General features: G+C 41.7%; 1 protein-coding gene across 1 annotated transcript in view; it reads left to right on the top strand.

Moving 5' to 3' along the window:
* The first annotated feature begins 3,179 nt into the window (after nucleotides 1-3,179).
* Itga4 (integrin alpha 4) overlaps nucleotides 3,180-15,825 on the top strand; it is a 77,689-nt gene continuing 65,043 nt past the window's right edge. The window contains exons 1-2 of the mRNA NM_010576.4: nucleotides 3,180-3,610; nucleotides 3,932-4,053. Of these exons, the coding sequence (NP_034706.3) occupies nucleotides 3,414-3,610; nucleotides 3,932-4,053 (319 nt within the window). The 5' untranslated portion in view covers nucleotides 3,180-3,413. The remainder of the gene's footprint in view (nucleotides 3,611-3,931; nucleotides 4,054-15,825) is intronic.

The raw sequence follows: 15,825 nt of genomic DNA on the forward strand, positions 1-15,825 counted from the left end.
AGACACCAGCAGAGATACCCGTTGGGTGCCTACTACAGGCCAGCAGCAGCTGTGTGGCTGGAACAGCAGTAGCAGCTCCAGTTTCTTTTCATTCTAGCAAAGGCACAGGGAAAATGAAATGTGAGAGTCCAATAGAAAGTGAACAGAACAGGGAGGCTTTACATTGGATGGGAAGAAAAAAAATCTCTTTAGCAAGGGAGAAAGAGAGAAAACCAGGAGGGAAGAAGGGGAGAGGAAGGGAAAGAAAAAAACATGCGAAGTCAGAGAATGGCTGTGTGCCCAGGTAGAGTGTCAAGACAGTCAAAGACCCGGAGGATGATGGAAGGGCCTTGGGGAACTTCAGGAATTAGGGAGCAGAGATGGCCTAAGTGAATGGGGTCCAAGGAAGAGGGACAGGTTTGGGATAGTCTGGGACTACATCACAAGGATGAAAACGAGTCATCAAGGGAGAGTGCCACTGAGGAAAGAGAACATTAATTTGGGAGTTTATAAAGCAGTTCCAAAGCCTTAACGCTTGAGGCTTGTATGTGACTATCCTCTGAACCTAGCAACTGCCACCTTGTGGAGGTCAGCTTGTCCCTCTTGCAAACTGATTATCCCAAATGGACCTGTTGACTGTTTAAACAACACATGGAGAAGTGAGGAGGGTCGGAGACCCTGAGTATCCAGCTGCTCCCTACCACCTGGTGTATGAAAGCCTGTTTGAGTTGCTATCCTTTGAAGGAGGGGCTGAATTAAGTAATCTCCAAAAGACTGGGAGTGGGTCTCCATTGATGCCTCTACAAGGAACCCTTCAGTCTGCTGGTTTTCCAGGTGTGGTGTGTTGGGAAAGAGAACCCACATATTAGTAAGTAACTCTCACTTATGCTTCGGAAGAAACACAACCAACATATAGATTCCTGTGCTGGGTATGTCAACTTGACTCAACCTACAGTCACCTGAGAGGAAGAAATCTCAATTGACAAATTGCTTCCATAAGATGTGGGCTGTAGGCAAGCAAGCAAGCCGGTAGGACTTTTTAAATGTTTTTTTTTTCTTTTTCATGTAATGATAGAGTGTGGGACAGTCCAACCCACTGTGGGTGGTACCACCTCCACCCTGGGCTGGTGTTCTTAGGCACCATAAGAAAGCCAGTTAAGTGAGCTACCAGAAGCAAGACAGTGGGTTCTCCATCAGCTCCTGCCTCCAAGTTCCTGCCCAGTTTGAGTTCCTGTTTTGGTTTCCCCTTATGAAGTATGATTCAGGATATCTAAGGCAAATAAATCCTTTCCTCCCCCAGGTTGCTTTTGATCATGGTGCTTTGTCACAGCAATAGGAACCCTAACTAAGACAGTTCCCCAGAGGAAAGGAATTTCAGAGTCATGCCTGGGTTTGCCAATGGGACGTTAGCACAAGGGGTAGACATTGTTTCTATCTCCCCAATGGGAGGGGATTTTTAGCAGCAGGGCTGTTTTCAAGTCCTAAGGGAAGGAAGGAGGGTTGTCTTGGCTTGTTGAATAATACTTCTGGAAAAGTAGCAAATTGTAATCTGAATGATAGAAATGAGGACCTGCCCATTAGCCACTGTACAGCTATCAGTGCCAACCAGAGTTTCACCATCCCTTCCCTGCCTGTGGGGCTCAGGAGGCACGTGCTATTTTATTTTTCAGTCCCTCAACCAGGCTGACCGGCTCCTCCCTCGTGCCTCTTCTCAGAGTGTGTGGAGCCCAACTCAGCGATCCTTGCCTTCCAGCTCTCTTCAAGTGTTCCCAAACAATTAAACTTTATGGAGTAGGGAACTTTTCTTTTCTACTATCAGGCCAAAAATGTTGCTGGGTGCTCCTCCAGGCATCCTGCTGATTTGTTGTGGTGTTTCGAGGACTGGGGGCTGCCCACTGCATGAGATGATCTGACTCAGTGAACAGCGACAGCTGCGGGCCTGTGATTCTGTTGGTGTAACTGGCAGACACGGACTTTCTTTCTTTCTTTCTTTCTTTCTTTCTTTCTTCCTTTCTTCCTTCCTTTCTCTCTCTCTCTCTCTCTCTCTCTCTCTCTCTCTCTCTCTCTCTCTTTCTTCCTTTCTTTCTTTCTCTCCCTCCCTCCCTCTCTCTTTTTCTTTCTTTCTTTCTTTCTTTCTTTCTTTCTTTCTTTCTTTCTTTCTTTCTTTCTTTCTTTCTTTCTTGTCATTTGTCTTTTTTTTGCAACAAAGGTAAGAGGGCCAGCATCTCACCTGCTAACACTCACCAGCACTTGCCTCCTGCTCCAGCGTGAAAAGCAGGGAATGGAATATGGAGTGTAAGACATAAATTAAAAATAAAATAAAATTAAAAAAAAAAAGAAAAGCAGCACACAAGGAGTATGTTCAGCAGAGGCCCATCTCCTGGCTTAGGTGTGCTGTGACTCTGATCTCTGGTGGCTTTTTAGAAGCCTGTTATGACCTTGTCTTAGGCTGTGTCTACACATCTGGTGGTAGGTATGTCCTGGGGTAACTGAGTGTGTACATGGGGACTAGTTATGAAGAAGTGAGCAAGGGGTGGAGTCTGCTAAGTGAGGCAAGTCACAGAATTTCCTTAGCTTGCCTGGGTTTTCTGTGTTAGGCTATTGCCTGGCTTGCTCATGCGTATAGACTCTATTTAAGAGGAAGTGTATAGAGAGGAAGGAAGCCTGCATAAAAGGCTGCAGGCCTGGGAGTTTTGAAGAGACTAGCCATATACTTTTGTCACCAAATGCTCCAATAGGGCTGGGGCGGGAGGGGGGGGGGGCAGCAGTTTTGGCTTCTTGCAAACTGTGTAATTTCTGTATGCTACACAGCACATAAGTGACAGAGGAAGTTCTGGAAGGTTCTCCACAGTCTTAGTTCCCAAATTATTGGCCACTGGGACTGGCCCTGGAGGCCAGTCACTTGGTGAAGTCCCGCAAGGCATCAAGCCTTAGCCAACTTTCAAAAGGGAATCCCCTGATCTGTTTTGTGTTCCCCCAAGGGTTATTTTTGCTGGGCCCCAGAAGCCAGAGCCACTGTGTGTGATGTCTGCCAGGGTGTGAGTCCATGCAACCTAGGTCCCCTAGCGCCCCCTACAGCTGCTGCGGGGCGGGGATGGGGATCGGGTTGGGGAGAGGGAGGCCAGGCTGTGAGCCACTGCACCACACCCAGGACCCCACCCAGATCCTAGGAGCACCCGGCCCCTGGCTCCGGGGCCACAGAAACGGGGCGTGGGCCAGAGCCTGAAGCATCCCTGGCCACTACGATCGCTCCGCCTGTGGCCACCAATTCCCCTCCTCTTCTGGCGTCCCTCTCTCCGCCCCTGTCGCCTGCCAGCACCGGACACGCTGCTGCACTTCATCTCTTGGGGCGCTCTTCTCTTTGGCCAACCGTCGCATCCTGTGCAACTCTGGTCAGTGGCCGTTTTGTGTTGAATGTTCTCCACCAAGAGCGCATGGCTGCGGAAGCGAGGTGCAGACCGAGGTCCCGAGGGATCGCCCTCCGGGAAGCGGTGATGCTGTTGTTGTACTTCGGGGTGCCAACCGGGCACTCCTACAACCTGGACCCGGAGAATGCACTGCTGTACCAGGGCCCCTCCGGCACGCTGTTTGGCTACTCGGTGGTGCTGCACAGCCACGGGTCGAAGCGCTGGTGAGTGCGCCCTCCCCAAGAGGCATGTCACAGCGCCTCCGCCTCTGGGATTCCTTGTATGAATCAAACTTTCCGCCCTCCTGGGAGGTCAGAGAAAGACCTGGCTTCAGCCAGCTGCCTCACTGGAGAGCCTTGGAACTAACTTATCTTGGGATGGCAGCCCCCAGGGTGCTCCTGAGTCCTGGGTCTCCAGTCATGGGAAGAGGAGGTGGGTGCCACTTCCCTTGCTGACCACTGCACAGCTGTCACAAGCCAACACGGGGCAGAGTGGGTGGGCAGACTGGTTCACGTCTGAGCGAACTTGCATGGTTCTTGCTTTAGGCTCATCGTGGGGGCTCCCACTGCCAGCTGGCTCTCTAATGCCTCAGTGGTCAATCCTGGGGCGATTTACAGATGCGGGATCAGAAAGAATCCAAACCAGACCTGCGAACAGCTCCAGCTGGGTGAGTTGGGTCCCCAAAACAAGACATAATGAACTTTCTCCCCTTCGTGGGTCCACTGTTGGGCAAGTCCTGGAAGACACTATGATGCTGGTCTCTTCTGGATTAAAGTACAAGCTTTTCAATTTTAACCCCATGCCAGCTTGCTCCTGAGAGTATTTTCCTCTCCTTTGCTTGCAACTGTATGTGATCTCAGTATCTTCCAAACCTCTTTCAGGGGAAGTCTCATAGGGTGGCTTCTGGCAAGCTACCTTCTACCAGTCCTAGAACTCTTCCATGTGTAAAATCTGTTTCAAAGCCTTAAAACCCCTCTCTGGCTGAGGACCCAACTTCTCAACTTTGTTCTAGCGTGAGCTGCACATCAGGAATAGAAACTTTGATTGAGCCTATATCCCACCATGTAGCCTATATCCCACCATGTAGCTTATATCCCACCATGTAGCTTATATCCCACCATGTAGCCTATATCTCACCATTTAGCCTATATCCCACCATGTAGCCCAGGGATTTTTCTTCCCCTTCCTTTAAAAATGACACTACCTACCATAAAAGAATGGGAAGAAAAAAACAGCATGCCTTTTGTTAAAATCATAAATATAGGAGGTCTGACATATAATTACTAATTTTCCTCCCCTCAAATTCTCCTGTAAAGCAGGTCTGTCTTTCAGCCCTCGTTTCTGTCTTTATTTAGGTTTTCAGCAACTTGAGAAATGTGCGCTGACGGCAGAGGAGACAAGTTTCATGTTTCAAAGTCAAAAGCAAAGTTGCTGCGCACAGACACATGGGGAAAGAAAGGGGAACTAATATTAATTTAGATCTATCTTGCTCTCAGTACTGTTAAGCATGGCTGTGTATATTGCTCAATGTTTTCCCCTCACAGCAGCTCTAGTGTATGCTTGTACTGCTTCTGCTTCCTCAGGGCTCCCACACAGAGAGCTGCAGGTTCCTTCTTCAAAAGTACTTACCTAGACTCAGGGTTATCACTTCAGGTATACATCTTCAGTGAGGATAAAAACTAAATGAAGGGTTTTGGTGTACTGTCTGGAGATATGATCCATTATCGATGATGATGAGCTAAGGGTGAGAATTGCTACTTTTTATATTTATCTGTAAGTGGAAGGTCTACTTGAGAATACCTGACTTTGTCATAAACCTTTTCTATTCATCGTCGTTGTTTGTTTGCTTGTTTTTTGTTTTTGTTTTGTTTTTTTTCTGTTTCTTTTCTTTGCACTTTTACCCCAGCACCCATAAGAATGAAGGAGTTATGTGTACACTGGATTAAGCTACGGCTGACACTAAAGTACAAAGGATTCTGGGAGTAGGAAAGCACAGGGAGAGGCGAAGGAGGAGAAGGAGGAAGAGGGGGAGGGGAGGGAAGACAAAGGGGAAGGGGAGAGAACAACAAAACAAATTTTACTTAGAAAAAAAAACCCTACTATGAAACTTGATTCTTTATAAAAGAGGGATGGGCCTCTGAGCATCATTAGGCATCCCCTCTTCCAAGGGGCAGACCTGGGCTCATAGAAGACTCACAGACTTGTGCATTCAGAATGGTTACTTAAAAAAAAAAAAAGGTATTTTCATTACCTGAGAGAGTTGTGTAATGAGTGAAGCCTTGATCTGACAGCAGTTCCTCAAAGGGTCTCAGGAAAGAGCAGCTTCTTCTTCTATGGGCCTGGCATTCTTTCTGTGACATTAGAAACTCTGGTGGCTACATCCTGCCTGGAGGATACGCCATCTATTTCTGGATGTTTGTATTTAACTGAAAGGGGATCATGTCCTGACATATTATATAAACTTTTAGATGTCAGCAACTGTCAATTAAAGGAAAACCTAAGTTCACTGGGGGTGCGGAGCACAGAATTCACTACAGAGGCATTTGAGTACAGTGGTTACTTAAGAGATATGAAGTTCTGGGATGGCTGAATAAGGGGAAAGCACAAGTTTTATCGTCATCAACTTGTTTGCTGGGTCAAAATTCAGCCATGGTAAGCCAAAGCAACATTTTTTTACCTTCAAGATTTGAGTCAACAACAAAAATACTGAGATGAAAGAGATCACAAATGAGTCTGAGGTCCCAGTCAGTTGAATGGCTACTGTCTCAGCTATGGGAACACTCAGAAGAGTTTTGTAAGGAGCATGCCTGAACTTACTTCTCAGAGAAGACTCTGAACAATACATTCTCAGTTTCTACGGAGAAAATGGTTCCTTTATTAAGAACAAATTCAAAAGTAATTTAAATCTAGAAGGTAAAATACTGACGCTAATGTCCAGAAAGAAAGCTAAAAGATCACCAGTTGATTAGCAGAAACATATTAAGATTGCAAAGTTTGTAGACTAAGCATCACTACTTATAAACATATTTTGTGTATGTGTGTTTGTGAAGAAAGAAATGAGGGAGAAAGTTATCTATATATACACGAAGTCTTCTGTATGTTCTGAGTGATATTATTTATATAATTAATTATAATGATATATTGTCTTATCTATAATGTGGTTGATTATATTCTAAAGTTCAAACGTTCTTAGCCTATCCAGGAATGGTGCCACATATCTTTAACCCTAGCACTCAGGAGGCAGAGGCAGGTAGAACTCTCTGAGTTCAGTTCCAGATCGGTCTGGTCCATATAGCAAGTTCCAAGAAAGCCAGACCTAAGTTATACCCTGTCTCAACCCCTGCCCCACTCGCACCCCAAATACTTAGCTCAGTATCAAATACGTACCAGCTATTCAAAAATTAGCTGTTCTTTATTTATCTTTTTAAGACTATATGTGACGTCTGCAGTAAAATGTTATCAAAATAAGTAATTAGGGTCAATTCATAAACTAAGTAAAAAATGTTAATTATATAAACAAAAATATAACAAATTTAAATGAAACAAAATAAGAATGAAGTCATTGGTCCATGAAAATGGTTATACTAAGGTAGAGCTATTGGCAGTAAGTAACCTCTTGCCTCTGGAAGAACTTTACTTTTTATCATGGTTTATAAAGTGCCCAGTCATTTAAACTGTCCATTGGCTCTTCAGTTCCAAATAGTCATCTTCGGTTGTTTCCAAGTCTCTCTAGTAGGTCAGATAAAGGGCTGGATCCAATAGATTCCTGTGCTCTCCCACCCTAGTGTAACCTATGGCTAATGCTAACACATACCATGCTGTATTCACTATAACCATAATCAGAGTTGAGCAGGAGACAGGAGTACTCATTTATCTAGCATGCTCAGGGGAGATATTGGCAGTACCCTTTCAGTAGAACGAATTGGTGGCTGAGGTGACCAAGGGGTTGTTTAAGCAACCCTGAGGGTGTTTTCTTCCTGTGTTCTCAGCCTCCCTCTGGCACCCTGCCTGCCTCTGTTGTTTTTCGGTTTCTTGCTACTTCCTTCCATGAACAAAAAAGTAGTCTCCCCTCAGGAGCATGTAAGTCTACGCCTACTTGTGGAGATAGTGTCTAAGGGGCTCCAGGTGATTTGCAGTTTACCCTCTTCTCTGTCGGCTACTCTGTACCTTCACTAGGAGTTGTTTAATGAGTTTATTTGGTCACTGATAGTTTTAGAGTCAGGATGATAAAAATGCCAACTCCATGAGTACATTTTTAAGCATGATCTCTGCTTGAAATGCCAGTATTCAACAAAGCAGAACACAACACCACATCAATGATACAAAATGTATGTGGTTATCAAGACACTCTAGACTAAAAAAAAAAAAAAGACATTTATTTTCTGTGAGTACACTATCCCTCTCTTCAGACTCTTGAGAAGAGGGCATCAGATCCCATTACAGATAGTTGTGAGTCACCAAGGGGTTGCTGGGAATTAAACTCAGTACCTCTGGAAGACAGTCAGTGCTCTTAACCACTGAGCCATCTCTCCAGCCTGACACTCTGGGTGTTTAATAGTTTATAGTTACCAAAATAGAATAGCTCTCTGCTCTCTTCTCTCTCCATTTTCTCACTCTCCTTGCCCTCACTCTCCCTTCCCTTCCCCCTCCCTCTTTCCTTCTCCTCCCTTAGTCTCTCTCTCTCTCTGGGTGTGTGTGTGTGTGTGTGTGTGTGTGTGTGTGTGTGTGTGTGTGTAGACAAAGAGAAAGAGAGGTACTACAGCTCTTAATGACTGTCTTTATGGGCAATAGAATTTAAAGTTGCCCAGTTATATAGTTCAATAGATTAGTCACTGGCCACATGTGGCTTCTGAGACAGGGAATGCCCATAGTAAGAAGCTCTATCTAAGACAGTTCAAAACTAAGCTATGATTACCTCATAAAAAATATCTTAAACTAGTATTAATAACCTACATACTTTTTTGAATTGATTGAACATTTCTTTTTGCTTTTGTCATATGACAACCCTTCAGTTAAAAATGAGTGTTGAATGCACTTTACATTTCTACTGAACAGCACTAACTCCCTACAACTTCATTTTGGTGGGGGCTCTCCTGTATCTGTGCCTGAGTGAGTATGACCCTCACTTCTTTTACAGATGCAGAGCTCTGGCCACTCTATTAAGCTTCCTGCCTGGACTTCTTTTTCTCTTCCTGGAAAGACCAATGGTCCATAGCAACTAGGTCACCATTAATGGTTTTGAATGTATTTCTGGAAACATTGCCTTAGGAAAATCTCCTGTTTTTATATTTCATACTCTATTTGGGAAGGGGTCGAGTTTCTAAGTATTGCATCATTTCTGCCTGATTGGCAAGAGTTTGTAATACTAAAATACAAACACTTAACTGTTAAAGTTTCAAATATATTTTTGTAATATTCATTTGTTTGCAATTAGCTTAAAATTGTAGCTTATGAAACCGAGGTTAATAAAGATGGTCAATTTGAAAAACCATCCTCAAATACAGGCTACCCTGAACACAGAAAATCATGATAGAGGACGCCATTAATCAACTCCCAGGTTAAATGGCAGAAGCTGGGTTTGGGCAAGTGACTTAGTCGTTAAAGATATGAATCACCCTGGTAGAGGACTCAAGTTCAATTTCAGCATCCACACCAAGCAGCTTACAACTACCTGTGAAGCCAGCTCATATGTGTGTGTGTGTGTGTGTGTGTGTGTGTGTATTATATATATATATATATATATATATATATTAAAATAAAAATGAGTATTTTAAAAGGAGAGAAGTTCTCCAATCTCCCTAATTAGAGAGATGAAGCTTTCTTAATACATTTCTTTTTAATATAAGATCAGATGCTCACTGGTTAATATTTCTAATGACTAAGACACTTTTCTTTTGTGAAAGGTTTGGGGCCAGGTATTAGTAGTCAATTGTGCATAAGGCTTTATGTATTCATCTAGTCATTAGCTAAGGGATGTCTAAGGACCAGACCTAAATGCACAAAATCCTTTGTACAGCAGTTTTCCCAATCATGTGTTCATTATTGTACAAAACTGTGTTGGAAAGATCAAATGACAAGAACAAAGTATTGAGGAACTGAGAGCCATGTGGGGACAGAGTAAGTCTCAGGTAGAGAAAGAGATTGTAAAAATAATACACCATTGAGGGTGTGACCACAGTGAGGTTCCCATGCTCCAATGGATTGGCTCCATAGCCTTGCACTTATTGGCAGCCTACTGGACTTGGTGGATTATTAGAGAAGAGTAGGGGCAGAAGGTGGAGGAAATAATGAAATGAGGAGAAGGAGGTATTGGGGGAAATGGAGCTACATCTGGTGATAGTTCATCACATACATGTACAAAATTCTCAAAGAATAAAGAAAGAAAAAACATGCCAGACAGATCAAACATTTGCCATGGAAAGCTAAGGACATTGAGAGCACAGTACATTGGAAGAACTGAAAACTGTGTAGGATTGTGCTGCAGGGAGCTGTGAATGGGGGATTACAGAGATTATCTCTGGAACTCATTGTGGCTATGAACAGATCCTATGATGTGAATCATAGGGAAGTTATGTCTTCAGATTATATATTTAACACATAGTAATGGTATGATGAGTACTTCGGAATCAATGAGTCAAGATTAAGAATAGTATAACAAATATAGACAAATTCTGCTACTGGAGATAAGTTCCTAACTAGGACAGTAGCAGGTTGTGCAGAAGTTTAGAGGATAGATTCAGAAACAGTACTTTTTGAATAAGTAACAGGGTCAAGAAGAAATGATCAAAGATATAGTTAATGGTGGTGTGTACACCAAAGGGGTAGAACAGCAGGTATTCTGGGAAAGCCTTGTATTTCATTGGTATGAAATCTACTTCTACAGAAAAATAGACATCTATGAGTTAGATGTCTACTTGTAATGACAGAGAGAAGTCCGTTCCAGTAAGTCAGAGTCAAGATTGATTGCCATAGAGGGCACAGTCAAAGCCATATGGATGAATGAGCTTAATCTGCAAGCTGTAGGGAAGAGAATCAGAAGACCAAGGATAGAAACGAGGCTTTCTACAATTAGAAAAGGGCCTAGAATAGGGTTACTCAATTCCATTTCAAACTTAAACCATGAGTGTTTAAGAATACCAGTTCCAGTGGCCCTGTATTGAATTAAGTCTCTAGAAGTCTGTCCAAGAAAGGAAGGAGTTTCCAGAGGTCCAAGGATGATTTCAAGGTTTATATGTGGTTGGGGACCACTGGGGAAGATAGGAAGGGACTCATAAAGAGAGAGCCAAGAAGGCAGAAAGAAAATCATGTGCACCTGGCATCGGGGAAGTCAGAGGATAAGAGGGTTTAGAAAAAGGGCAAGTGACTGGAGGTGTGAAAAGACCCTAGACATCCCAAAGATAAGAACTCAGGTAGTTTCGCTGAGTTAGAGAAAAATCTGCTCATCAATAACCTTGGGAAGACCTTAAATGTAATCTTAAATGTAATCTTAACTGGTGGACACTGTAAAGTCTAGAATGAGAGCAAGCGATAATAATCCTTCCTACTTGCTCTTCCTTAAACCCTTTGGCCTGCTGTGTCTAATAAATAAAGTTAAAATAATAATATATTATATATAAAATAATAATAAAATAAGACTGAAAACCTCAGTGAACTCAGTCTAGATGATAAGAGACGCAGGATAAGTGATTCATTAATGATTTTAGATATACATTGGCAGGGACAAATGTCAGGTACATCTGATAGGCTTTCTGGAATGGGGGGAACTGAGGAGTAAGCTGGTTTTCTTTGGTTTGATGATCACACAGGAAGAACTCAATATGAACCAAATGAATGGAGTTAGTGGGATTTTACAGGCTTTGTTGCCAATCTCAGCTTTCCCCCAATGAGACTGCATTAGCAGTAGGTTGGAAGCGATTGCCTTAAAAAGCACAAAGTTTCATAAATAGCTCCTTTGTGGGGAATCAGAACATTGAGCTGAGTTTATAAGTGACAGGACCGGGCTCAGTAATATCCATGTTTCTTTTGATGTCCTTAGTTTATATCTACCTTTTTCAATTATGAGCATTCTTTTTCAATTTTCAAACACTGTAATTCATAATGAATATGTTCAGAAAGAATACAGCATACCTATATTCAGACACCTTTATTTGGGAGGGTGGCTACTTCCATGAAGTGAATTAGCTATATTCTTTTCAAATTACACCTTGGACTAGAGAGAGGTCTCAGTCCTTGATGGCTAGGCTCCAATCACAGCTGATATATAGAAAACACGTCAGCTTACAACATCTGTGAAACTTTGGTAGCAGGACTTTACTCTTGGCTCAGGCACTATTTTCCTATGAATGTTTTCTACTGGACGTTGTATCTGATAACTTCTGTGTGCCAGTCATCGTTTCTGCAATGCTTTAGTCTACCTAGCCTCTCACCTTCCTGCAGAGAAATGCCTCCTGATATCTTTAATTCCTCACCCTGGTGTGTGCCTTCACTGGCAGGGACAATGTGGCAAGCCCTCACTGAGTTCCCTTAAACCTTCCTATCTTCCTGACCATCTATAGTTTCTTTTTTTCTCTATTTATTTTACCTGTGAACTGTAAAATAGGAGCATAACATTTTCAACATTGGTTACTCTAGTTTTAAATGCAAGCATGTTTCTTCAGATTAATTTTCTATTTAGAATTTTGAATTATCTTGCTTGTGTGAGTAAAGGCACTTGTTGTGTTGACTAACAGGAGGTAGAGACAGGATAACCAGCTGAAGGCTCCTGGGACAGCATTTGCATTTGTAGACACACACACACACACACACACACACACACACACACACACACACGCACGCACACATGCACACATGCACAGATACAGGCACATACAAATAAATACATAAAAAATTTAATTATTCAACTTTCCATAAGTTTTCCAAATGAATCTTTAAATCTAAGAAACTACCTGAAAACTATGAAAGTAGATTTTTTTTCCTTTATTATTTTCTAATGTTGGAGACAAATGTCACTAAATTTTATCACTAAATTATTTTAAAAGTAGATTTAGTACAGAATTGGATTGTTAGGAATGCCAACATTTGAATAGCTGACCTGGAGAGCTGGTTGCTTGTGTTGACCATTTCTTTCCAGCTCCATGCACCCACTAGGAGTTAGTTGTATGTCCTTTAACAAGTGGTCGGTCTCCCTTTGTTAAAGGCACTTCATATTTGATGTTGACTTTTATGATAATGCCTACTTCAAGAATACTTAGAAAAAAATAATTAATACATGTGTTTACAGCTATTAAATCTATGCTGGTACAAAAAAAGATGTAGTAAACAAGAAAGTTATTTTTACCAAATATACCTATTGGAGTACATTTTCTCTTATAGCTCTTACAAGGAGTTGTATGAGTTTTCTAGAGGATTTTGAAGAAACTTGCGACTAAAAGACCTGTAGAGACCCAGATCATAGAATGAGGTCTCCACAAGTCACCTTGTTTTCTACAGTTCTGAAGCTTTAGAATAATTCAGGATCAAGTCACATCTATGAAGTTTCACGCCTACATCATGGTGCTAGTAATTGTGATGTGAAACATTTAGAATAGAATAGTATAGAATTAGAAGAGAACAAAATTAGAATAGGGATGGGATGGCATGGCATGGCATGGCATAGCATAGAATAGAGTAGTGAAGAATTAGAGGACTTCAATATCTGGCTTTATACTTTTTTGTGGATTATAATTTTTTTTCATACATATTGATCATGCTTGCTAGCCAATATCAGATTTTGCTAGCCATCCTAAGATCACATTTAAAGACCTCTTCTTAACTGAAGGAAAACATTTGATAGTGTTTTATCATTTTGACATTTAATTTTATCTTTTCATTCTTGCTTGGCTCTAGATTTGCAGGAGGTTGGACATTTGGTGCTTTTCCTGTCCTGTGCCACCTTCAAAATGCCAGAGCTATGGTTTCCATTTCTCTTCATCATTTGTCAATATAAATTGCTATTGAGTTCCCACATCACTGCTATCTTTTAGAAAGATCACCACCATGTTTAATTAGATGTGTGAGAAAACCGCATGTTTTAATCATAGAATGTATGATATAATGAATGGATTAACAGTACTTATGGTCTAGTAGAACAAACTAAATGTAAGGGCCATTTGGGTTAGAGCTGAAGACTGTTGCTGAATCTCATGGCACTGTGGGCGCCCCCTGGTGTCTAAATTGAAACCAGCAGAATGCACGTTCCGTGAGTGGAAGCATTTGTCATTTATTGAACACCTACTAAGCACTAGGAAGCCTTGTACACACAGGCATAAGTTCCCATAATCTCCAACTTTATGTACTGGTGCATTTTATAAGCTGTTAATTTATCTGTCACTTTAGTTCCAGGTGATTTCTTTTCTTTTTTTTTTTTTTTTGAACTCAGCAAGCAGAATATATATATGTATGTATGTGTGTGTGTGTGTGTGTGTGTGTGTGTGTGTATGTGTGTGGGTGGGTATATATGTGTGTGTATATATAATGTTTAAATATTAAATATGCTTGGATATATGTTAGATAATGGAATTTTTATTATTTTCACTCAGCAGTTATTACTTCCTTTAAAAAGTTACCTTAAATTAGTGACTCTGTAGAACATAGGACAAAGCAGGAGTTGTTCATCTTCTATGATTAATTAAGAAAGTAGAATGGGAGCCAGGCATGGTGGCGCATGCCTTTAATCCCAGCACTCAGAAGGCAGAGGCAGGCAGATTTCTGAGTTCGAGGCCAGCCTGGTCTACAAAGTGAGTTCCAGGACAGCCAGGGCTACACGGAGAAACCCTGTCTCAAAAAAAAAAAAAAAAAGTAGAATGGGCAAGTTTTAAATGTATGTTTATCTTGCAATAGAATAGAACTTCAAATTTAAAAGGCAAAAGTAACATATAAAGGAAGGGCTTTTGTTATTTTTCTGAAACCGGAAAGCATGCCAGGAGTGCTTGAAGGAGCAGATGAACTTTTTTACAGTCCAGAAAGTCAGCCTGAGTGCCCCTACCACATGTCTGCTAGGGAATCCACAGAAGAGTGACGCAGGTGAGCAAACCACACACACCATTTCACCAAAAAGTCCCAGCCTTCCCCAGTGCAAAGCACATCACTCAAGTCCTCAAAGGTCTAGAAAGAGGACTGACCTTTCCGTTGGGTCCTTATTTCTTCAGTGGAAATGCCCCAATACTGAAGAAGGTGCCTAACAGGGAGGGAAGGGCCAGGGCAGGACAGGGGTTAAGAAATGGAGAATCTTCATGAACAATACAAAGTTGACTTTTCATGAGTTGTGTGATGAATTTCAGGCCAGCTTGAGTTACAGTGAGACCCTAACGTTTAAAAAAGCTGATTTTACAATCTGGGCAGATTTGTTATATTTTACACACTCTCAGATGGAAAAACAGACTTAGGATGTAAAATTGAATTCAGTTAATTCACATAGCTGAATATTTGTAGAGTTCTATGGTAGATGTTTTAGAATTGTGGGAAGCAACTTAAATATCAATTTTTAAAAATTGTAATCTTTTGATTTATTGGCTTCATAGATTTGGGCAGGTTCTTGACTTAGTTTAAGACTCAGTGACTCAGTTTTGGAGGCTGGTAAGATGTCAGATGACAAAGTGTTTTCTGTGCAAGCATGAGGCTCTGAGACCAACCCCCAGCATCATGTGAAAGCCAGACATGGTAACAAACCTCTGATCTCAGCACTGGGGAGGTGGCGACAGGGTCCCCGGATATCACTGGCCAGCCAGTCCAGCTAAATAGATGAACTCTGGGTTTTGTGAGGGATTCTACCTCAAAAACCACAGCAGAGAGCAACTGAAACACCTCCTGTGTTGACCTCTAAATACACATAAGCATTAACCAACGTGCACACACCTGTAAACACAATTTTTCACATTCACATGAATCAATTTTCCTATGACTAAAAGGATTAATAATGCATTCTTCTGGCTTTACTGTGACAATAAAACAGTGTTCACGTTGAGGCTTCCCATAAAGTGATGGCTACATATACAAGAGGATTCTGCTATGATCTACATGCATCTTAGTGTTTAACCAAATCCTTAAGATATATTGACAATACCATCATCTAATGTTCACATATGTCCTATATCCTGTTCTTGCCCAAATACATCACACTTGTCTTGTTCTGTATGGGAACAACACAGATCCTAACTGACTTAACCATTTTAAGTCATGCTCCTCCCAGACACACATGGAAAAATCTGCAATTTCAATCTGCTATTTCCTCCATTCTATTTGTTACTACGTCTTAAAGCTCAGGGAAATAGTATTGTGAAAGAAAATCAGGGGGCACAGAAACAGAGTGACTCTTTCTTCCATCCCAGTCTGGTGAAAACATTATGGTCTTTTGTCATATCTAATGAGGAATTTTTATGGTGGCATAATGTATTTCAAAATC

The sequence above is a fragment of the Mus musculus genome, chromosome 2 (assembly GCF_000001635.26).
Source record: "Mus musculus strain C57BL/6J chromosome 2, GRCm38.p6 C57BL/6J".
NCBI classification, from domain to species: Eukaryota; Metazoa; Chordata; class Mammalia; order Rodentia; family Muridae; genus Mus; species Mus musculus.